The sequence below is a fragment of the Miscanthus floridulus genome, chromosome 12 (genome assembly GCF_019320115.1).
Source record: "Miscanthus floridulus cultivar M001 chromosome 12, ASM1932011v1, whole genome shotgun sequence".
Taxonomy (NCBI): domain Eukaryota; kingdom Viridiplantae; phylum Streptophyta; class Magnoliopsida; order Poales; family Poaceae; genus Miscanthus; species Miscanthus floridulus.
The window spans coordinates 80,305,071-80,329,289 of record NC_089591.1 but is presented as its reverse complement, the minus strand read 5'-3'; the positions used below and the strand labels follow the sequence as shown (position 1 = coordinate 80,329,289).

At 44.7% G+C, this 24,219-nt stretch overlaps 2 protein-coding genes across 9 annotated transcripts; both read left to right on the top strand.

Moving 5' to 3' along the window:
- The first annotated feature begins 6,563 nt into the window (after positions 1-6,563).
- LOC136497917 (methylthioribose kinase 2-like) lies at positions 6,564-19,242 on the top strand. Of its 8 annotated transcripts, none has more exons than XM_066493816.1 (11): positions 6,564-6,847; positions 6,938-7,247; positions 7,718-7,892; positions 7,969-8,170; positions 8,733-8,947; positions 16,796-17,105; positions 17,248-17,300; positions 18,227-18,339; positions 18,459-18,583; positions 18,712-18,819; positions 18,896-19,242. In XM_066493816.1, exons 2-11 carry the CDS (start codon positions 6,977-6,979, stop codon positions 19,103-19,105), a joined length of 1,782 nt encoding a protein of 593 aa, XP_066349913.1. In that variant the 5' UTR covers positions 6,564-6,847; positions 6,938-6,976; the 3' UTR covers positions 19,106-19,242. The 8 variants fall into 8 exon arrangements, 6 of the variants coding, with proteins under 6 accessions (XP_066349913.1, XP_066349912.1, XP_066349911.1 ...); XM_066493815.1 differs by having other exon boundaries at positions 16,796-17,147; XM_066493814.1 differs by having other exon boundaries at positions 16,796-17,300; positions 18,216-18,339.
- A 491-nt stretch (positions 19,243-19,733) lies between these two features.
- Positions 19,734-21,638, top strand: LOC136496234 (probable carboxylesterase Os04g0669600). Its single transcript, XM_066491908.1, has 4 exons — positions 19,734-19,912; positions 20,810-20,872; positions 21,272-21,329; positions 21,492-21,638. The coding sequence occupies exons 1-4, from the start codon at positions 19,734-19,736 to the stop codon at positions 21,636-21,638; spliced, it is 447 nt and encodes a 148-aa protein (XP_066348005.1).
- The last annotated feature ends 2,581 nt before the right edge of the window (positions 21,639-24,219 follow it).

Below are 24,219 nucleotides of genomic sequence, written 5' to 3'. Positions count from 1 at the left end.
TAATCTATACCTAATAATAAAGAGAAAATTTCTACCACTAATAATTTTTCGTGCAACTTAATCCTAAAGTGGCTCGGCTTTGGCCATCAGTTCTGGAAAATTTCTCGTGTCTGATTTTCTTGGTTAATTGGAACCGGCAGTTTTTCCGTGGAAGACGTGTCTACGTTTCGGCCATCAGTTTGGAAGACGTTTCGTATTTGTATTTTCCTTTCCCCGCGTTGGCTTATGTACGTGACTTTGTTTTTTTCTTTTTTTATCTCCCTTTTTCTTGTAAAAAAATAAATAACATATATAGTATTATGGTCTTTTTTTCTCTTTTTTAATCTCTCTTTTATCTGCGTGTCCTTTAATCTAATAATTCATCTAAACTAATCTATATTTATATTATTCCTATAGTTTCGTGATTTTTTTTCCTTTTTTGTCTTGCGTTTTTTCTTATAAATAGAAAAAATAGTGGCTGAAATCTTAAATAATTTATCATTCAATCTAATCTATCTCTATATACCTATGGATCCATGGTGCCTTTTTTGTCTCCTGTTTTTCTAATAGATAGAAAATTAAATAATAAGTATTATAGATTTTGAACTCTTTATTCTCTAATAAATAAACCGTGATTGAAACTTTGAACAATTTATCATCCAATCTAATCTATATTTTTGTAGCGGTACCTACCTAATAATATTAAAGAGAGTGAATTTCTTTTTCCGTCGCTTCTAGAAACTCACCTCATAGCTCAAGTCCATCCTCCACATGTCAATAACACCCCGTTTGTATGTATATATTGAAGCCTGGAATTTGGAATTGGCATTGGGTGTCTTCAATACCTGCTGTTTGGATGTTCTTGGTATTAGAATTGGAAATCTCCTCCAATACCAAGAGGTATTGGGCCTTCAGCCGCACCCCTCCCTCAATTCAGACCCCTTCCCCTCCGTATTGGAATCAGATGCAGCAGGTCTCGTTCATCTTCCAATCGCTCAGCGGCTCCGCATAGCTCCCTCCGCCCCGGGCCACATCGGGCCGCGCAACTAGTGACCGGCCCTAGCAGCGCGGCCACCCCACCGCGCGTCACATCGGCCGCGCCGGCGACGCAGCTGCCCTAGCACGGGGGTCCATGGCGGGCTGCCCCAGCTTGGCAACAGCAGGGGAGCTCGCTGGCCGCCATGGGGGAGCTCGAGGGAGGGGTCGCCTCCCGTCTCCGACAGCTCTTTTCACGGGCGCGTGGAGAAGAAAGGGAGCGACCGTGCGAGCGGGCGGATGAAGCAGCACCGGCGCGTGGAACGACGGCCATGCGCGCGAGCGGAGGGAGCAGCGCCGCTCTAGTGCCCATTTGGCGAGGCGCGGGCTGTGTGGGTGAAAGGTCCTAAATGGCTAGAGGGGGGGGTGAATAGCCTATTTAAAAATCTACAGATCAACTAGAGCAATTTGATTAGTATGACAAATAGCGTAATGCAAACTTGCTCTTGCTCTACAAGGGTTGCAAGCCACCTATCCAACAATTCTAGTTACAATGATTACTTAGGCACACAAACTTGCTACTCTAAAGAGCTCAACTAGATGAATGTAAATAATAAAGCAAGCTCTCAATTCTAATTACATTAAAGAGCTTGTATCAACTAGTTTGTAAGAATGTAAATAGGTGAGTAGGATGATTATACCGCCGTGTAGGGGATGAACCAATCACAAGATGAATATAAAACCAATCACCGGGAGAATATCAAATGGCAAGTGACAACCGATTTTTCTCCCGAGGTTCACGTGCTTGCCAACACGCTAGTCCCCGTTGTGTCGACCAACACTTGGTGGTTCAGCGGCTAAGAGGTGTTCCACAAACCTCGTCCACACGATAGGACACCGCAAGAACCGACCCACAAGTGAGGTAACTCAATGATACGAGCAATTTACTAGAGTTACCTTTTGGCACTCCGCCGGGAAAGGTACAACTCCCCTCACAATCACCGGAGATGGCCACGAACAATCACCAACTCGTGCCGATCCTCCACCGCTGCACCAAGGCGTCTAGGTGGTGGCAACCACCAAGAGTAACAAGCAAAATCCACAAGCGCAACATGAATACCAAGTGTCTCTAGATGCAATCACTCAAGCAATGCACTTGGATTCTCTCCCAATCTCACAAAGATGATGGATCAATGATGGAGATAAGTGGGTGGATTTTGGCTAAGCTCACAAGGTTGCTATGTCAATGAAAATGTACAAGAGTTGTGGCTTGAGCCGGTCATAGGGCTTTAAATAGAGCCCCCATCAAATAGAGCCGTTATACCCCTTCACTAGGCATAACGCAGGCTGATCGGACGCTGCAGTCCAACTGGCCGGACGTGTCCGGTAGCCCCCAGACTGCCACGTGTCCAGTTTAAATCAACTTAGCCGTTGCTGCCCTTTCTTTCATGCGACCGGACGCTCACACCGGACGCTGAGTCACAAATGACCGAACGCTGAGCCGCAGCGTCCGGTGGAGTACAGTAAGCTCCCTAGCTCGACCGGACGCGTCCGGTGGTACTGGACCGGACGCTACCAGCGTCCGATCGGCTGTCCTCCTATACTGTTGTTTCTGATTCACACCGGACGTGTCCGGTCGCTGAGTTTGCCGCCAAGATACCGGACGTGTCCGGTCACATACCGGACGCGTCCGGTCACTCTGTAACCAGCGCGACAAGCTCCTCTTCGACTTCATCTTCTCCACCCTTGCTTAAATATACCAACCACCAAGTGTATCACCTTGTGCACGTGTGTTAGCATATTTTCACAAATATTTTCAAGGGTGTTAGCACTCCACTAGATCCTAAATGCATATGCAATGAGTTAGAGCATCTAGTGGCACTTTGATAACCGCATTTCGATACGAGTTTTACTCCTCTTAATAGTACGGCTATCTATCCTAAATATGATCACACTCGCTAAGTGTCTCGATCACCGAAACAAAATAGCTCCTACAATTTTACCTTTGCCTTGAGCCTTTTGTTTTTCTCTTTCTTCTTTTTCCAAGTTTAAGCATTTGATCATCACCATGCCATCATCATTGTCATGATCTTCGCCATTGCTTCATCACTTGGAGTAGTGCTACCTATCTTATAATCACTTTGATAAACTAGGTTAGCACTTAGGGTTTTATCAATTAACCAAAACCAAACTAGAGCTTTCAGTGGGGGAGCTCCGCCCGGGCCCGACGAGTGTGGTCCGGTGTGGAGAGGAGGAGGAGATGGTAAATTCTCAAATGCCATGGTATGAACATCCAAACATGAATCGATATTCACTAGCTCCTTACGATTCCATCTAGCAATTTCATCTGCATCCAAACAATGGTTTTGATATTGTAACCCAATACCAATACTACTCTGATCTGGTATTGAAGCCAATTCAATGCCAAGGTCTCCAATATCGACATCCAAACGGAGTCTAAACTTAATCCAAATCCGATTTGATAACCCTACCATGACCTTACAGCTTATGTGTTCCGTATGTGAAACTGACTCATGATATATGCTCATACGAATTAGAACAAGTCGTGCCCAATACAGTATGAAGTACGATTGTAAGATGTATCATGTTCCGTTGCAACGCATGAGTATATTTGCTAGTTAATATTATATACCTATATAGGTATATAGATATGAGTGTGGATTTTCTACAACAGGTGGTAACTACCCACCTCGTTAGATGATCGACGCGTGTAGAGGCTTGTGGAATCGGACGGCTAGCATGTGGATATCTTTAGCCTGTTCGGCTGGGGCTGAAACGATCGTATACGATCGTGGATTATTACTGCTGACTAGTTTGGTGTGAGAGAAAAACATTGTTCTGGCTAAAAAATTACGATCATTTACGACCAAGCGAATAGACTGCTTGAATTGGCATTGTAGTACATATGCAGTTTGCATGGCAGGCTACGGTTTCCATTTCCATGGGATTTGACTGGGGCACTAGACCTATCCACGCACAAGGCTGACGTTACGCATACATGGAGTATTAAATATAGATTAATTATAAAAGTAATTATATAATTTATGACTAATTTGCGAGACGAATCTTTTGAGTCTAATTAGTCCATGATTTGACAATGTTTTACTACAGTAAACATGTGCTAATAATGGATTAATTAGACTTAAAAAATTCGTTTCGTGGAGTACTGACGAATTATATAATTTATTTTTTATTAATATCCAAATACCTCATATAATATCCTCCCAACACACCTCCTAAATTTTAGTAGCTAAACACCTCCTAACACCTTAGTCAGTGGGGGCTGTCCAGAATACTTTACGCGCGATTCAAATATGCATGCTCGCATACTGCCACTATGTCCCCGGCGTGCTGCTCATCGCTCCCTACCTCATTAATCACTATACTTTTTTTTTTGGAAAGATTACCGCGTTATTATGGGAATCCAAGATTTTTCCACTCCCTAACATGCTCATGTTTTCTCGTGTTAAATCTCACTTTGTCTTGTGTAGTCCTTTTTTCATTGCTTGCACGTGATTCAAATATGCATGCTCGCAGACTGTCACTAAGAGAAGAACGATTGAACGAAAGGGCTGTTCGTTTGATTTTATTAGCTAGCTTATTAGCTAGAATATATAATATTTTTCTCTCATAAAAAAACAGCTTTAGCCGATTTTAATATCAGCCAAACAGGCCCTTTATCCCCATCGATCCATGATTGTTGCGTACATTTTTTATATTAATAAATGCACTTTTTGTTACATTATTTCACATAGTCGAGAGCCTCGTGCAAGATAAGAATAAGAATTACTTTTTTGTCATGTTCGTTTGTCTTATAATTCGTACTTTTAAACTTATTTTTCAATTAAAATAGTATTTTTTTCTCACAATAAATTAGTCGAAACAGTATTTTAACTGATTTTTTTTAGCGAAGCGAACGGCGCCTTTGTGTCATCATTTTTCATTGCATGCACGAGATTCTCGTCCAAGGATTCATGGTGTTGGTGCAGTGCTCCTCCAGGTACAGAATGGTACTCTGCCGAGCGCCGGTTGGTTTGAATCATGCAGAAAATATTTCTGGCGCATACGGCAGTAAAGCACTAAAGCTAGCACGAGGACGTGAATGTCAGACTTTGTTGTGCATGTGATGCAAGCACTGGTATTCTAGCTTTTTCAGGATCCAAAAAAAAAATGGTTCATGCTGTGACAAAATCAGGCCTAAAAGCTAAAAATTGATATTTGGTTTGTCGAGTTAAAATTTTGCGGATGCCAAAATTTGGATCAGTCAATAATGTTTGGATGATAATCAAGTCAAATTTTCACAATATTTGTGCTAGTGCCATCTAGGGTTCATATGTATTGTTTTTTTAAGAAATATGGTCACGCGGCATCTTGTTTTGTAGATAAAATCATAAAAAATATTATAGTAGAAACAAATTATAAATCGAATATATGATTAAATAGATATTAGGGCCCATTTGGCATGGCTCCACTTCACCAGTGAAGCAGTTTTTTGGGCTTCAGCTCTATGAACAACTCCATCGGTGAAGCTGAAGTCATTTTGGTAAATCGTTTGGCAAAACAGCTCCACATATAGAGTTTCTTAAAATATGCTCTCACAGAACGCCATGTAGGATGAGGTTAAGCCGAGAGAAGCCACTATTTTTTTTCTCCTTCCCACTCTAAAGCTCTGTGAAAGCATGTTTTTAGAGGCTTTATCGGTAGAGTCGTTTTATTTTAACCCATTTAACACAAAACAGCTCCAAGTAGTTTTCCAAAGCCGCAGAAGAAGCCCTCTCAAATAGGACCTAGGATTTAAAGATTGATTATCCAAAACTTTAAGAAAGGACACGTCTGGCTATGAGCATTCCCTTCAATCCATTCAGGAGAACTAGTAGTGGTCCCCACTAATTCTGGCTAAAGGTGCTGCAGGCACGGTATCATCCTATCTGAGGTGTGATTGATTCTACTACTAAAATTTAGAAGATATGTCGAGAGAATATTGTATAGGGTGTTTGATACTAATAAAAAAACAAATTACATAATCCGTCAGCACTTCACAAGACGAATTTTTTAAGGCTAATTAATCAATCATTAGCACATGGTTACTGTAGCAACCATTGTCAAATCATAGACTAATTAGGTTCAAAAGATTCGTCTCGTAAATTAGTCGTAAACTATGTAATTAGTTTCGTAATTAGTCTATATTTAATACTCTATGCATATGTCAAACATCCGATAAGATAGTGACTAAAATTTAGAATGGGTAACCAGACATCCTCTAAAAGAAGAATGAATATGTCAAGTCTAAGAGGCATCAGAGTTGCTTTTCTATTTTTGTGTCTATGCAATGATGTAGGTAGATACCACATCCGGGGCGGTAATTACCATCCGTTTGATCTGAATATTTATCGTGTGTGTGTCTCTCTCTATATATATATATATATATATTGTATAAAATTCACTTCAGAAAAAAATAAGAATTACCCGTTTGCATTTGGTTTGTTTCTGTCTCACTCCCAAAAGTCTATGATGTCACGTTCAGTTCGACTATTCGAATACTCTCCTCTCCTCATAAAACCCCACCACCACACAGCTCACCACAGTTCGCACTTGGCAGATTCCCCACGGCCCCTCTCTGTCCACTCCTCTCTCGCCGCCGCCCTCACCGCCCGAGTGGCAGTCAGCCTCAGCCATGACCGCGGAGGCGGAGCAGGGCTTCCGTCCGCTGGACGAGGCGTCCTTGGTCGCCTACATCAAGGCCACGCCGGCGCTCGCCGCCCGCCTCGGTGGCGGCAGCCTGGACTCCATCGAGATCAAGGAGGTCGGCGACGGCAACCTCAACTTCGTCTACATCGTGCAGTCCGAAGCTGGCGCGATCGTCGTCAAACAGGTCCGAGTGTCCGCCCCTCACTCCCAGCACACCCGCTCCTCGTCCTTATCAACCCTCACCTGACGGCTCGGGCGAACCTGGAACACGCAGGCGCTCCCGTACGTGCGATACGTGGGGGACTCCTGACCGATGACGCGGGAGCGCGCCTACTTCGAGGCCTCCACGCTGCGTGAGCACGGCCGCCTGTGCCCGGAGCACACCCCCGAGGTGTACCACTTCGACCGGGCCATGTCGCTGATGGGGATGCGCTACATCGAGCCCCCGCACATCATCCTCCGCAAGGGCCTCATCGCCGGCGTCGAGTACCCGCTGCTCGCTGACCACATGTCCGATTACATGGCCAAGACGCTCTTCTTCACCTCCCTCCTCTATAACAACAGCACGGATCATAAGAAAGGAGGTGAGCTCCTTCATTGCTGTTGAATCGCGCGTTGAGTTGGCTCCCACTTGTTGGTACGTGGCCATGCCTGTAAAGGGGGGAATATTTAGTGCAAACCACCAATTCAAAAACCTTATTTCGGTTGTTCAAAAAAATCTGAAATTTAGGACATCCATAGTGCATACAAATGTGTACTCACATGCAAAAGCTGAGATGCAAACTTGCTTTTAAAAAATTCCTACGAAAATGACAAATTTTAAATGCATGTGCACTAGAATTTGTCTTTGAAATTTGCCATTTGCGTATGAATTTTCCTAGTTTGAGTTTGCATCTCAACTTTTGCATGTGAGTATATATTAGTATGCACTATGGATATATCAAATTTCAAAAAAAATAAAAATAAATGGTCAAAGTATGTTTTCTGAATTGGTTTCCATGTTTCCACGTGCACTAACTTGACGGATATGCAATGGGTTGTGCTGTGGTTGCAGTTGCTAAGTACTCTGCGAACGCGGAGATGTGTAGGCTCACGGAGCAAGTTGTGTTCTCGGATCCATACCGCGTCTCCAAATTTAATCGGTGGACCTCGCCTTATCTTGACAAAGATGCTGAGGCAGTTCGAGAGGATGATGAGCTCAAGTTGGAAGCGGCTGAATTGAAATCGATGTAATAGTTACCTAACTGAGTAGAAATAATTGCCACCTATCATGGGAAATGCGACTTATTCGATTTCCAACTGCAGGTTTATCGAGAGAGCTCAGGCTCTGATTCATGGAGATCTCCACACTGCTTCTATCATGGTGACCACAGGTTCAACTCAAATCATTGATTCAGAGTTTGGGTTCTATGGGCCAATGGGTTATCACATTGGAGCCTTCCTTGGAAACCTGATTTTGGCATACTATGCACAGAATGGGCATGCTGATCAAGCGAACGATCGTAAAGTATGTATGAATGAATCTGCTAGCTTGTTAGTTTTCACTCTTTATAACTTCAATAGTAGTAGTACATGGTCTACTCATACCTTGTACTTGGCTAGTTCGCTTCTATTCATACCAAATTCTTCTCTTCTTATGGTTTCTTGGTGTGTCAAACGTAGTTGGGCTGCTTTGTGTAGTTTAGCTTGTTTCTGAGTTACTAAGGTAATGTCAGCCAAATGTCTTCAGAATCTACTTTTGGTCTACTTTTATGATGGATGGATGTTTGGAGTATGATGCTAATGTCTTACATGAGAGATAGTGATTTTTCTGATACCTGGGGATAATCAAAGTTGACATGTTTAGCATAAAGAGAATAGTACTTGGCAGACAAAAGTATACCAGCCCAAAATGTGCCTTGCATTGATTAACTTAATGATTCATGGCATCTTCAGTAGTAGCATTACTTAATGGCTGTGGCAGAATTGTCAGTTTGTCATAGAGCATGATGCATGTTCAACATGCAGCATTCAAAACTTAACTTTTTTGATGTTCTGGGCATGAACTAAGTGCTGCCTATCTTTTGCAGGCTTACAAGAAATGGATCTTGAAGGCAATTGAAGAGTCGTGGAATTTGTTCCAGAAAAAGTTCATTGAACTATGGAATAAACACAAAGAAGGGAATGGGGAGGCGTACCTGCCTGATATATACAACAACTCAAAGCTTTTGAGTGTTGCTCAGAAGAAGTACATGACAAACCTATTCCATGATGGCCTTGGGTTTGGTTCGGCCAAAATGATCAGGTAACTGCAGATTAGATTTGTGAATAATGTTTTTCCTTAAAGAGAATATTTCTAAATAAAATCACTTTCTCTTACTAACTGGTGGACTGCTATGAGATATAATAACTGCCTTTTTGACTGAAATGACAAAACCATACTCAGGTCAAATAATAAAAAGATTTTGGATTTTAGTTTTGATGTAGTACCTTTCTCTTTTGGCGCAACTGTGTCATATACCAAAGTTTCTGAAGTCGGCTTTGGTGAAAAGCGACTGAGAAGTAAAAAATGGTTATGTTTGGGCTATTTAGGCATGCTGTGCTATAAAAAGTTTGTATATAATTTCCAAAATGTTTGCTCGTCACTTTTCCAAATGACAATGCCTTCTCACAAGAACTATAAGCCACATTTTGTTTTGCATTCCAACCTGAATATTGTTTCCAAAATTTTGTTGTTCCGTTTGTAGGCGAATAGTCGGAATCGCTCACGTCGAGGATCTCGAGTCAATTAAGGATGTAGGATTCTGTGGATCGACTAGGGTAGATCTAGGCAGTTTGCTGTTGAACATGATGAACTAGAACAAGCAGAGAGTGGGAGATAGGGTAGAGATGCTGGTGTTGAACCTGAGCCTTCGGATGAAGTCGCGGTTGAGCTGGCCATCGCTGGTTCGTTGATGGAGGCAGCACACGGACAGCGATGGGTGGAGTAGAGGTTGCACGGACGTCGATGCAGTGCAGACGGGGCGTAGCAGTGACGACGACGAGAGTCAGCGGAGCTTCCCGTCGCTGGCTGCGCGCCCTCTTAGATCGGTCTAGGGTTTGTCGGTGGGGTTTGCGGCTCACGGCGAACCTCGTGCTTTGAGCCGCCGGCCCCCACCTCTTTATATAGTGCAGTGCGACGGGGGCCCACCAACCATGTAGGGTTGGGCGCCCCCGATCAGGGCGCGTGACCAAGGCCCAATAGGCCGTTGGGCTTATTGGTTGGGAGATCAATCTAACATTCTCCCCCTTGATCTCACTATTACTTTTATCTTTAAACTTTAAACTTCAATCCTTTTATCCTTACTCATTTCTTCACAGATGATGCATAGAGCATATCTCATCGTCACGGTCAATCGCCGATAGATTTAACAGCTACAATGCATGTCTCTGATCTGAAATAGTTACTTTAACTTTTGGGCTCTTTATAGTCCAGGAATCATAGGCTTTTTCTTAAACCCATGCCGGCTATATGTTCTCTGAACACGTTGGGTGGTAAGCCTTTTGTAAGCGGATCCGCGAGCATCTTTTCGGTACTTATATGCTCAAGACTTATCATTTGATCCCGGACTTTATCCTTCACAACATAATACTTTATGTCAATGTGTTTGGCAGCACCACTTGACCTATTGTTGTGAGCATACTGTACTGCTGGATTATTATCGCAGTATAACTTCAGTGGTCTATTGATGTCGTCAACCACCTTCAAACCGGGTATGAACTTCTTTAGCCAGTTCACCTGCCCCGTTGCCTCATAACATGCTACAAACTCGGCATACATTGTGGACGATGTAGTGACGGTTTGCTTTAAGCTTTTCCATGAAATAGCTCCCCCTGCGAGAGTGAACACATATCCAGACGTGGATTTTCTATTATCTCCCGCATAATCAGAATCTGAATATCCCACTATATGGAGTGAATCAGATCTTCTATATATCATCATGAGGCCTTTCGTTCCTTGCAAATAACGCAGGACTTTCTTTACCAATTTCCAATGTTCTATTCCAGGATTGCTCTGGAATCTGCCAAGTAACCCGGTAACAAATACCAAGTCAAGGTGCGTACACACTTGAGCATATTGCAAGCTTCCGACAGCTGATGCATATGGAACCACTTTCATTTGATCGATCTCATATTGGTTCACGGGGCATTGAAAATCCCCATATCTGTCGCCCTTGACTATAGGAGCAGGTGAGGGACTACATTTGTGCATACTGAATTTCTTTAAGACTTTTTCGATGTATGCCTTTTGTGACAGTCCTAATACCCCTTTACTTCTATCTCGGTGAATCTCGATCCCTAGAACGAACGACGCTTCACCAAGATCTTTCATATCAAATTTTGAGGACAAAAACTTCTTTGTTTCCAGTAGTAAACTGACATCACTACTAGCAAGTAAGATATCATCCACATACAGGACAAGAAAGATAAACTTCCCATTCTTAAACTCTGCATAGACACAATTATCCTCAACATTATCTTTAAACCCAAAATTCTTTATTGTCTAATCAAACTTTAAGTACCACTGTCTTGAAGCTTGTTTTAATCCATAAATGGATTTCTTTAGGCGGCATCCCAAACGTTCTTTTCCTTCCATGACAGAACCTTTCGGTTGTGTCATGTAAATATTTTTTTCTAAGTCTCCGTTGAGAAATGTCGTCTTTACATCCATCTGATGTAATTCCAAATCGTAATGTGCCACTAATGCCATTATGATTCTGAAGGAATCCTTACATGAGACTGGAGAAAAGGTCTCGTTGTAATCAATCACTTCTCTTTGTGTAAAGCCTTTTGCCAAAAGTCGGGCTTTATATCTCTCTATATTCCCTTGAGAGTCAAGTTTTGTTTTGTAGACCCATTTACAGCCTACTGTTTTGGCTCCTTTAGGAATTATCTCTAAATCCCAAACTTTATTTGCATTCATTGATCTCATTTCATCTTCCATGGCCTCAAGCCACTTTGATGAATGATCACTTTTCATGGCTTCTTCAAATGAGGTGGGATCATCCTCCATTTGAAATTCTTCAGTATTGTACACTTCATAATCAGCAGGAATAGCTGATTTTCTAACTCTTTGAGACCTTCTAGAGGCCTCCTCATTTGGCACATTTTCTGTTTGATGCTGTTGTTGCTCCCCCTCATGTGTGGCAATAGGTTCTATAGGATCCTGAGGCACATGTTCCTCATCATCATTCATTGTTGCCACAGGCGGGATAACAACCGGTGTTGGCACCACAGTGTCTTGTACTGTCGGTGCAGCAACAGCAGGTAGTGAGAAAAATGGCTTATGCATTATTGGAGTGGGTGCATACACCCGCTTCTCTTCGAGGTCAATTTCTCGAGCTACCATGCTCCTCCTAATCATTTTATCCTTTAGGAAGACAGCGTGTCTCGTTTTCATAAACTTTGTATGTCTGTTAGGACAGTAGAAACAAAAACCTTTTGACTTTTCTGGGTAGCCAATTAAATGGTAGCTCACTGTTTTGGGATCTAGCTTCCCAATGTTTGGGTTAAAAACTTTAGCCTCAGCAAGGCTCCTCCACATACGCAAGTGGTTAAGTGAGGGTACTCTTCCTGTCCACAACTCATACGGTGTTTTTGGCACCGACTTACTTGGTACTCTATTGAGAATATGAATGGCGGTTTTTAACGCCTCCATCCACAGACTCATGGGTAAAGTGGAGTAACTTATCATACTACGCACCATATCCATCAGGGTACGGTTACGCCTTTCAGCTACTCCATTCTGCTGAGGTTCGCCCGGTGACTATACCATTCTCCTGTAAGAACCTTACAAAAGGTCCAGGAACTTGTCCATATGGGGTATGCCGACCATAGTACTCTCCCTCACGGTTAGACCTGACTATCTTAATCTTTAAATCATGCTGATTTTTAACTTCTGCTTTAAATATTTTGAATTTATCCAACGCTTCTGTTCTTTCTTTAATTGGATAAATGTAGCCAAACCGAGAGTAATCGTCTGTGAATGTTATGAATGAATCATAACCATCCACATTTTTCACAGGAAAAGGACCACATATGTCTGTGTGAATAATCTGTAGAATTCCTGCGCTTCGTTTGACATCTTTCTTAATTTTCTTTACATACTTTCCTTTTATGTAATCTCTACATTGTTCTAAATCTGAGAGCTCTAATGGAGGAAGAATATTATTCTTAACTAGTCTTTCTATTCTCCCCCTCGAAATATGGCCTAAACGACAGTGTCATAATTTCGACAACGCATCGTGAGCTCTCTTTCGTTTTCTGTTTCCATTACTCGATGAGGATACATTTTCATTCACATCACATACGGAATTCACATTTTTACAAAGTGATAACAAATAAAGCTCGTCTTGTCGGAAGACCAACACATTTATTATTAAACAATATCTGACATCTGCCATTTCTAAAATGGCAATCATAACCATCATGGTCCAACTTTGATACATTAATCAGGTTTCTTTGCAAAGAAGGTACATGAAGAACATCTCTAAGAAAAAGTATGAAGCCATCTGGAAGCTCTAGAGGAAGATCTCCAACGGCCTCAACATCTGCTTGTACTCCATTTGCGACTTTAATGAAACTTTCGCTTCTTTGCAAAGTTCTCATCGAACGGAATTCCTGTAATGAATTAGCAACATGAATAGTTGCACCTGAATCAATCCACCAAGTAGATTTTGAAAACTTTACATACAAGGATTCATTTACGAACGTAATAATGTTATCACCTTTATTCTTCATTATCATCTTTAGGAAATCGGGACAATTCTTCTTATAATGTCCCATCTTTCTACAATGGAGACACTAGTCTTTTTCTACTGAGAACTGCTTGTTCTGAGACTGTTGCATAGGACCCTTTCCAGATGACTTGGAGGAAGAGCTATTATTATAGTTCTTTTTCTTATCTTTTAGGTAGTTGACAGAACCACCTTGTGAAACTTTTATTCTTTCCTCCTTATGCACACACATGGCTATGAGCTTTTCTAAATCCCATTTTTAGGCTGTATGTTGTAATTAACAACAAATGTATCAAATTCTTTGGGCAAAGAAGCAAAAATCAAATGAATAAGAAACTCATCCTTGAGTGCCAAATCCATTGGTTTGAGCTTAGATGCCAGATTGCTCATTCTCAGTATGTGCTCTCTAATGCCACTGCCGCCACCAGACTACCTTTCTGTAACTAGCTGCTTGATCACCTGGGTTGCATATGTCTTTGAAGAGCCAGTGAACTGACTCTTTATTCTATCTAGATACTCTGTGACCGTGTCACAGTCTGGAATTGAGCCCACAATAGCAGGCTCAATCATGTTCTTTATCACTGCCAAACACTTCTTGTTGACAGTGATCCATTTCCTATGCTCAAGGTCATAGGACATGTTTACGAGAGCAAAATCCCGCTCTCTGTTCTGCCATGCAGCATCAGTCTCATCTGTCTCTCTCACTGGTGTCACAGGTTCTCTGGGGCACGGTGTGGTGACAACCTAGTCCACCTCAGCGAGGATGAAAGCCAAGTCTATCTTTTTCTTCCACTCAATATAGTTATCACCTTTTAGAGTGGGGATCTCTTTGATATAACTCATCAAGTTGTATCCTCCTGAAAACATAATTCAAATGGTGTGAGAACACAAATGATAACAACAATAATTGCATGCCTTAGTTTAACGTTGGTCAAAATTAAAACATACAATTATTTTATACATTAAATCTACATCACCGTTGGGCAGAAATAGAAATAATGCATAACAAAAAACCATAATAACATCAATATTATAATATTGCTATTAATCAACGTTGATCAGAATAATAACAACATTATAATAACTGTAAAAATTATCTATGTTCCAAAATTAAATTCTCCCGTTGGTTCGAATTTAATAATGAATGCAACAATTTTTAAGTACGCAGCGGAAACTTTAATAAAACTTTTAATTCTATTTTTCAGAAACTGTTACTGCACTTTACTATTCTCTGAACAAAATTGATGTTAGATCAAAATTGTATAGATTTCAACATCATAATTCAGTTCGAATTCATCAAATATGAATGAACAGTTTCTGGAAAATAAAAAAGAATTCAATTTCATTGTTCGGCAATTTCGGCCCATAGCAGCGCGACCGGCCCAGCTACCCGCGGCCCAGCCGCGTGCGCCAGCGCTCCCCCGCGCCCAGGCCGCAACCTGGGCCTAGGCCGGGAATTCGGCCTCGCGCCCTTTCCCGCCTGGGCTGCGGCGCTGGCCCGATCATCTCCGTCCGTCCATCTCCATCCGACGGCTGCCCGCGCGCATCGCAGGATCAAAACCCTGGTGACCGCCGCGGTGCCCTTGACCTAGCGCCATTCGGCCTTCGCTCTCTCTCTCTCTCTCTCTTCGCCCCTCACTGCTCTCTCCTCTCCACTCAGTCCCGTCGCAGCAGACACCGAGCGAGGAGCTCCGACGGCGAGAGAGATCAGCGAGCCCCGGCACCGTCTCCGGCCCCCTCGCCGGCGTGCGCGCTCCCCAGCGGGTGAGCGCGCTGCCGTCGAGCGGCCTGGCCGCGGCGCCCTAGTGGCCGTTCTAGCGAGCAGATCACCCCCCGGCCGGCCCTTTCTTTTCCCCACGCGGCGGCGTGCACGACGGCGAGGTAAGCCACTCCCTTCCCCTCTTCCCCTTTCGGTTTCTTTGATTCGGATTTTGCACTATTTCCCGATTAGGGTTAGGGTTAGGGTTAGGGACAGCACTGTTTCTCCCCTTTTTTTTCCCCGAATCGCCTTCGGGTTTAATTCGGTTTCCAGTTTTCATCTCTATCCCAAAAACCGATCTAGGGTTTGGATGTTCGGTTCTTCACTTTTTCCGAACCATCATCTTTTCTCAGATCCGAAGGGATCGAGTTTAGGGTTCAATCGAACCCTTTGTTGGCCGAAGCCCTTTCTACTTTCTAGATCCGCACTGGATCTCTTCATCTTTTCCTTTCTAATCGGTACCCGTTCTAGATCAAACCCTAGAATCCAAGATCTATACCTAAAACGTGGCTCTGGTACCATTGTAGGATTCTGTGGATCGACTAGGGTAGATCTAGGCGGTTTGCTGTTGAACATGATGAACTAGAACAAGCAGAGAGTGGGAGATAGGGTAGAGATGCTGGTGTTGAACCTGAGCCTTTGGATGAAGTCGCGGTTGAGCTGGCCATCGCTGGTTCGTTGATGGAGGCAGCACACGGGCAGCGACGGGTGGAGTAGAGGTTGCACGGACGTCGATGCAGTGCAGACGGGGCGTAGCAGTGACGACGGCGAGAGTCAGCGGAGCTTCCCGTCGTTGGCTGCGCGCCCTCTTAGATCGGTCTAGGGTTTGTCGGTGGGGTTTGCGGCTCACGGCGAACCTCGTGCTTTGAGCCGCCGGCCCCCACCTCTTTATATAGTGCAGTGCGACGGGAGCCCACCAACCATGTAGAATTGGGCGCCCCCGATCAGGGCGCGTGACCAAGGCCCAATAAGCCGTGGTTGGGAGATCAATCTAACAAAGGATGCCAGCAGGAGAGCAGAGTGCTAGCGTGCTGCCCTCCATTGTGCAAAGACGATCCTCAAGGGAAGACGCCAATTTGAGAGCATCGAGCAAGTCATTGAGCATATTCAATCGTTTGATCAGGACTGAGAAGACAGCAGTCTGTTTGGCCCTTAAGAGACATACTTCCGTCAATTAACCTACGAATACCTGAGTATATTGAAGAATAAAGCGTCTGTTTTGAAGCAGACCGGTTGTTTGTGCTTTCTATTGGGAAGGTTGTTGCACTGCTAGAGTACCCATTCGTGGTATGAGATCGTGTATGAGATAGTTAACGGGGGGACGGGATGAAAAAGTACCCATTCGTGGTATCCTAGTTTGGACTGTGTACACTGCTAGAGTAGTAAGATCTCATTCCGGCATAGGAAGAGCTGAATAAAGGAAATGTACGCGTGTATTACCATTAATATTTGTTCTGATGGTTGTTCTTTGGCAAGCTGTACTGTACTGCCTTGTTATTGTCTCCGTAATCTTGATCTTGGTAAATAAAACCTGTTGTCGTACATGTCCTCTAGTAGGTGGATATACACATGTCCAAAATCAGGTAATTAACCAAAAGGCGAATGCGATGGTGTGCAGTTGGTTTGGTCAAAGTCAATTCGCCGTGGAAAGTTCACTTGAGCATGGTGGCTATGATGTTGCTTTACGGGGAGGAGGACGAACCGAGACTAGATTCACCATCTTCTCCTCTCGATCGCTGCCCTCAAGATCAAGGGCTGCGTCGTCGTCTCCGTCCCTGAGCTCAGACTCAGACAGATGGGAAGGAGCGCACGCGCGCCGCGGGGTCCGGTGGCTTCGTGGTGTGGCTGCACGGGCTGGGCGACTGCGGCCGCGCCAACGAGTTCATCGCCGACCACTTCTCCGCGGCCGCCTTCAGCGACGCCCGCTGGTCCTTCCCCCACCGCGCCCACCGCCCCCGTTACATGCAACCGTCGGTGCCTGCGCCTTCACGACGCCTCCGGCTTCGGTTCGTGCCACTGCTTGCTCCTCGTTGCTGCTGCTGACCGCGATTCCGTGTGCTAAATTCGCAGGTGGCATGCGCATGCCTTCGTGGTTCGACATCCACGACACGCCCATTACTTCGGTAAGCCAAAATCGATCTGTCGCTCGTGTCACATCTTCTGCTGCTTCTTACACTCTTCCCATACTTAGGCCTCGTATCAAGCGCATGTATTTATCTTGATCTACATGTGTTGAAGTGGATTAGAGTGGAATTAAACTAAATTCTATTTCATTTCACTCCAACCCATATGGATCGAAGAACTAAATTTCATTTCGTTCCACTTCAACACATACGTCAAACAAGACCTTAAGTGGAATGATAAGTAAATTGTATTCCTTAGGCTATCTCCAACAACAACACCCAAAATACAAGACTTATTCATCCTTTGAGTAGCGCTACAGGCAAAAAGTTCAATACATATTCGACATCTTCTTCAACGACAAGACTCAAAAGAGAATCCTTTCTGCAAATGGGTTTCCAGAAGAGAGGATACTCATATTTGGGTTGTGTCTCTCAGACAACTTAAAATAGGTCTCTCGTATAGATAGTCTGTTGGAGACTGATTTTAAATCTCTCACTATCCATTTTGGGTTTGGGTCTGAGACAGTCTTATGTGGCTTGTTTCGTTGTTCGCTGTAGTAGCTACAGCTGATATATGAAGTAAATTGCATTCCTTATGTGGCTTGTTTCGTTGTTTGCTGTAGTAGCTACAGTTGTGGCAGAGACTAAACTTTAGATAGGACCTTGAGGTGTTTGGTTGTCTGACTAAAGTTTAGTCCCTGTCATATTAAATATTTGGATTCTAATTAGGAGGATTAAACATGGGCTAATTATAAAACTAATTATATAGATGGAGACTAATTTACGAAACGAATCTATTAAGACTAGCTGATCCATGATTTGATAATATGGTGCTACACTACACATGTGCTAACGATGGATGTGGATGCTCATGGTCTAATACTCCAATGTTGTGCACGCACGCATGCCGTGAAGAAATCCGTCAGGAATGAGGAGGATGTGCTGAGAGATGTCCAGATCGTGCACACTATGATCGACAGGGAAATCGCGGCCGGGACAGACCCGGGAGACGTGTTCGTGTTTGGGCTCAGCCAAGGAGGTAGTAGAAATAGAATGCCTGTATTTCCTTTCATTCTGATCAGCATTTTCCATGTGACTCAACACTGAAGTAGACCGTGGTAAGCTACACGGATTCATCATACTGCAATGCAAGTTCAGGTGCCCTGAGCATAGCAAGCGTGCTGCTCTACCCTAAGGCTCTGGGCGGCTGCGCAGTCTTCGGTGGCTTCCTCCCCTTCGACTCCTCCTCCTTTGCTGCCAGGTTGACAGACGAAGCAAAGAAGGTACTAGTAGCACTGAACTTCTACCACTGTGTTGTATGATCAATTGATCGCTGCTGCAAACGTGCCCCTCATCTAGTACGGAGTATTTGCGTATGATCCAGTGACATCGCGTATGAAATGAAGTGCAGACGCCTGTTTTGTGGATCCACGGGGGAGCCGATTCGCTGATCCCGGTCCAGGAAGGGCGAGACGGGGTGAAGTTCCTGCGAGGACTCGGCATGAGCTGCGAGTTCAAGGTAAAAGCTAGGTTCTGGCTCATGTCTTCTCCAATTAAGCAGAATCTGTTTGACCTTGTTGCGAATTCGGACGCAGGAATACGACAGGCTCGGGCACACACCGGCGCCGTACGAACTGGAGCACTGCGAGCGGTGGGCGTCGGAGATCGCTGTGGGCGAGGGCAAGCATGGGCACGGACGACAAGGCCCTGGGGAGAAGGGTGGCCGTCAGGGGACGGCGACGGGGACGAGGAGCAAGAGCAAGTTTTTGTTGTTCTGCGGGGTTTTCAACCTCTTCTCCAAATAGCTGCCGCTGCTGCTTTGTTTGTTCTTGTTCCTACTTCTGTGATAAACCTTGTTGTGATTTCTTTACTTGCCTTTTTGGTAATGAAACTAGTGTTCCCCATTGTGAGAAAACAAAGTTCTGCTGTTTCAGTTGTGTCATATGATGTGCATGTGCTGCAGCCTGCTGCCTGCAGGCCCTTCAGGCTTCAGCTAATGACTGTTTGCTCTTCTGAGATCGATGGATTGCCAGTTGTTTTGTCCGGATCAGAAATCGAAGCATCCGGGTTGCCGAGCCCTGCCAGACGGGGACGGGCTGCACCTGCACTCGTCGGATGGACGCGCAGGCGGGCCACCATCCGGTCTCAGCGCGAGCGGGCCATCACGATCAGGCCCATCACCATCAATCACCACGCGCACACGCGACGCGCGCGGCCGTAATGGCGCAATCGTCATCGCGCAGGCGGCACTTCCCACGCCACACGCCACCAAGGGGAAGGAAAGAGACGATCCGCTGACGCTGATCGATCGCCGGACGATTCTGATCTGTTCTCCAACAAAGCGGGCTGATTCCCGGCGGCACTCCCAACTCCCATGCCCCGAATCCCCGACCGACTCGCTGGCACCAACGAGCCAGTAAAGTAAACGCCTCGATGGCGGCGGCGGCGGAGCGCCCCTCGGCCGGCGGCTTCGTGCTGTGTCTGCACGGCTCAGGCGGGTCGGGCGATGAGAGAGGCGCGCAGGTCGCGCCCTACTTCTCCGCCCCGGACACCGCCTCCTCCGTCCGGCTGTCCTTCCCCACCGCGCCCACGGCTTCCATCCCCCTGCTACGGTGAGCGCCGCAGCACCTGCCCTACCATCCATCGATCCAGCCAGCCCTATGATGTTTACTTCTTTTCCTCGTGATGAACTGATGATCCATGGGCCTCGCCGCACCACATGTTCTTTCTCTCTCGTGACGCCGCGCTTCAAGGATGCAATCTGCTCTGGTGCTTCGCGCTATGGCTGCTATTGCAAGGCTCGTAAGTGGAGGAAAAGGAAATCCGCGCGCTCTCCTTTCTCTGACTCCGTTGCTCAATTTGCGATGGTGTTGTAGGTGATGCGGTGATCACGGCTTGGTTCGGCATCTCGGAGGTTCCTAATTACCGCGGTATGGTATTCACCAATGCTACTCATTCTACAAGCATTATTTTTATGTACAGTTGTTAATCATGCTTTCACTCGAATGTATTTTTATCGGTTCACAATACCCTGTACTACACTAATGAAAACTGTATTGCACTTCTTTGATTAAACAGCAGAAACAACAGAGTAACATAAGCACAGTCTGGCATTCCCTTTTTCATAGAAGTTCTTATTTTCATGTGTAAGTTTTGTACCATTGTGGCATTTGTTAAATCAAGCTTTTCTAAACTCAATCCTATGACTTACTCTGAGAACGTTCATGAGTCTGAATGCCTGGTCGGGGGGGGGGGGGGGGGGGGGGCGGGGGGGCGTCACCTGATATTTCCAGTGTCCTGGATGTGGATTGCCGTTAAACTGTCGTTATATAGACTACACTTTCAAACAATTTCCATCTACATTCTGCACAGCTAATTGTTTCTTGTGATACTACTAACACATGGGCTTTGAATGATTTATTCCACTGTTCCGATCTCTTTTCTTGTAGAAAACTGTTAGAGATGAGAAAGAAGTCCTTAAAGCTGTTAGTATGTGCATGAATTGCTAGACAAAGAAGTAGCTGCGGGAACGAGTCCGTCAGACATTTTCTTTTGTGGGATGAGCCAAGGAGGTAAGTCACTTAGCTTAATCTGCATTAGTATTCAAGGTCATAAGATAGAATCAATACATATTTTCGAATACACAAAAGATTTGCGTTTCATTGTATTAAGGAGAAAAGTTTAAACAAATATACAATGCGCTTCTATCGAGCACCGAAGGAGGTCGACCTAACATAGCCGAAACTGGACCATCATAGCAAAAGACCTCTTGTTTCGATATTACATAAAAGGAAACAACCAATATCGACGTAGCTTTATGACCTAGGAGGTGGCCTTGCGTCTTCGCGGTTGCCTGGACGGCATAAGATAGAATCAATACATATTATTATTTCTTTCGTTTTCACAGGCGCTCTAGCCATAGCGAGTGTTCTACTCTACCCAAAAACTTTAGGTGGTTGTGCTGTCTTCAGTGGTTCAGTTCCACTGAATAAATCGTTCGCTGAAAAGGTGTCATCTGACGCTAGAAAGGTAATAACCCGCTGAAAGTATATACGAAGCTGTAGTCAATGCTCACTTTTATTTAAAAATAAAACATTTCGCCTCCTCCCAAGTGGTCCTGCAAACATTTGTGCTCGTTTTCAAACATACCTGACTTTAGCTATTTGTCTGTTTTCCCAATCATCTAATCAGGCTTATCCTACCCTTGGACATTCAATGGTTGATGAAGAGCTCCAGTACTTTCAGCAATGGATCCTGAATTGTCTAGGGATGACTGTCTCTGGAGCAACTGAAACCGCAAGGCCATCGTCGTCGTCTAACCACACGGATCCCCAATAGCTGTGTTGTTTGTGATTGCATAGTTTCTAATACAACTCATGGCTGCTATCTTTACGTGGCACATCAGTTCTCGTTGTGACGAACTTAAAACTCGCTCTTAATCTCCTTCATATTTTTTGGGAAAAAAATGCCATCAGATCAAATTGAGTTTGTATCACCACGTGAATGGCTTAGGAGGGCGCCAAAGGAAGGAATTGAATGCCTCCTGAGTTGTAACGTGATCCGAGAAATGTTTATGTTGACTTCCATCGTGATTTGTGTCTTTGAATTTGATTCATTCCTTCTGAAAATAAAAAGATGCTTGAATTAACACTCATTTTTTCAGAAATCACAAATTGAAGACCGGATTTTTTTTTTTTTAAAATATATGCCGTATTAAAAGGTATACTAGTACTAGTACAAATTTAGGGGGACATGCTTCAGATTGGAACCATGACAAGTTTAAGGACCACTCAAAAATTTACTCACTTTGAGTTTTTTTTTGGGAAGTTACTACCTTTGAGATTTGGCACAACTAACTTCTACTGATACTACCTTAAAAAAAAAAAAGAAATCCCAACTACTGCTTCAAGTTCTCAGCGACACATTTCGGGCTGGCTCGGCCCATGACCCATGAGTAGCCTGGTCCGCTTCCTCTTCACCCTCGCCGTGGCCATCGCTGCAGCCTCCCTCCTCGTCGCTTCACTCCGCCGCCGCGCGCCGCCTCCCGGGCTTCCAGCCAAGCTCGTCCCCACCTCCCACATGGCGGGACGCAACCGGAGCTTTGTGCTGTGGCTGCACGGCCTCGGCGACTCCCGCCCGGCCAACGAGCCCATCCGCAACCTCTTCTCTGTGATGGAGTTCCACCTCGCCAAGTGGTCGTCCCCCTCCGCTCCCCGCGTGTCGTGCCGGACGACATTCAGCGAGTTGGTGGCGACTGAAGAAAGCCATGTCATCTACTTAGTTGGCGTATGTGCCTATTTACGTTTTCCGGTTGTTGCACTGTCTTGTGGGCCCTGATGGCCAGACTCTGTAAGCGCACATAAGTGCCGCACCCGTATCTTGTGGGGAGATTCAGACATTACATCGTAATCAGAAATCACCAAGGCAGAGGGGTTTGCTCTGCCGGCGTCCTCGTAATCGATTTCCTCTTTCGTGCTCATGTCGACGGCGATCGCCGGCGGCCAAGGGTGTGACAAGTGGTATCGGAGATGACCTATCCTTGGCGTGGGTGACGAGCGCGACGCTCTTCCTCATCGCTCGCTAATGGGACTGCATTTCAAGATTGTCTACAGACAAGGAAAAGAAAATGTGGCAGCTGATGCACTCTCTAGAGTAGCCCATCTCATGTCATTGCAAGTTGTGTCTTCGGTGCAACCTGCTTGGATACAGGAAGTTCTTAACTCTTATGCCACAGATGCTCAAGCCCAGCAACTCCTGACCAGGTTGGCCATCTCCAGTCCAGATGCACAGGGTTACAGTTTGGACAGAGGGTTGGTCAGGCACCATGGCAAAGTCTGGATTGCTCAAAATGCAGCACTTCAAACAAAAATCATTGCTGTCTTTCATTCCAGTGCTCTTGGAGGACACTCAGGTATTGCTGCTACCTACCACAGACTTAAAAGACACTTTGCTTGGAAAGGTATGAAACAGGATGTGGAATCATTTATCAAACAGTGCTCTGTTTGTCAACAGTCTAAACACTCCAACACTCATCCATTGGGCTTACTCCAACCCTTGCCAATTCCAGAAGGTGTATGGAGGGATTTGTCCATGGACTTTATAGAAGGCTTACCCAAGTCATAGGGCTTCAGTGTTATCTTGGTTGTGGTCGACAGGCTCACTAAATTTGCCCATTTTCTACCAATCAAACACCCATACACTACAGCAACAATTGCACAACTTTTCATGGACAATGTGGTCAAACTACATGGATTACCAAGTATCATAGTAACTGATAGGGACACTGTATTTCTCAGTCACTTTTGGAAAGAGCCGTTTAAGTTGTATAAAGTCAATCTCCAACTCAGCACTGCCTACCATCCCCAAACAGATGGTCAGACTGAAAGAGTCAACCAATGTTTGGAAATGTATCTTAGATGCTCTGTGCAAGACTCCCCAAAAGCTTGGACTCCGTGGCTATCATTAGTAGAACTGTGGTACAATTCATCTTATCATACTGCACTGGGATGCTCACCTTTGAAGGCCCTATATGGCTACGAACCCAATGTGGGAACAGTTCCAAATGTACCAGCTTCAACATCCACTACCGTAGTTGAGATCATTGAAAACAGAGAATTGCATTTAGAAGCCCTCAAGACAAATCTAGCCAAAGCACAGAATCGAATGAAACTGCTGGCAGATCAGAAGAGGCAGGACTATCATTTCTCTGTTGGCGATCAAGGGTTGCTGAAACTCCAGCCATACACACAATCCTCAGTGGCTAACAGGCCCTTTCCAAAGCTAGCTTACGAGTACTTTGGACCATATACAGTACATGAGCGCATTGGCGATGTGGCCTATCGGCTCGAATTACCAGAAGGATCATTAATTCACCCTGTTTTCACATTTCTCAACTAAAGCCTTTCATTGCAGACTATAC

What these genes read in the sequence shown, in the direction of transcription:
- LOC136497917 (XM_066493814.1), top strand. Translation starts at nt 6,977, where the DNA reads ATGACGCGGGAGCGCGCCTACTTCGAGGCCTCCACGCTGCGTGAGCAC. An exon ending in ATCAAGCGAACGATCGTAAA is followed by an intron (nt 8,171 to 8,732) that starts GTATGTATGAAT and finishes TATCTTTTGCAG; the next exon opens with GCTTACAAGAAATGGATCTT. An exon ending in ACGACACGCCCATTACTTCG is followed by an intron (nt 17,301 to 18,215) that starts GTAAGCCAAAAT and finishes CATGCCGTGAAG; the next exon opens with AAATCCGTCAGGAATGAGGA.
- LOC136496234 (XM_066491908.1), top strand. Translation starts at nt 19,734, where the DNA reads ATGGCGGCGGCGGCGGAGCGCCCCTCGGCCGGCGGCTTCGTGCTGTGT. An exon ending in GCTTCCATCCCCCTGCTACG is followed by an intron (nt 19,913 to 20,809) that starts GTGAGCGCCGCA and finishes ATGAATTGCTAG; the next exon opens with ACAAAGAAGTAGCTGCGGGA. An exon ending in TTGTGGGATGAGCCAAGGAG is followed by an intron (nt 20,873 to 21,271) that starts GTAAGTCACTTA and finishes TGCTGTCTTCAG; the next exon opens with TGGTTCAGTTCCACTGAATA.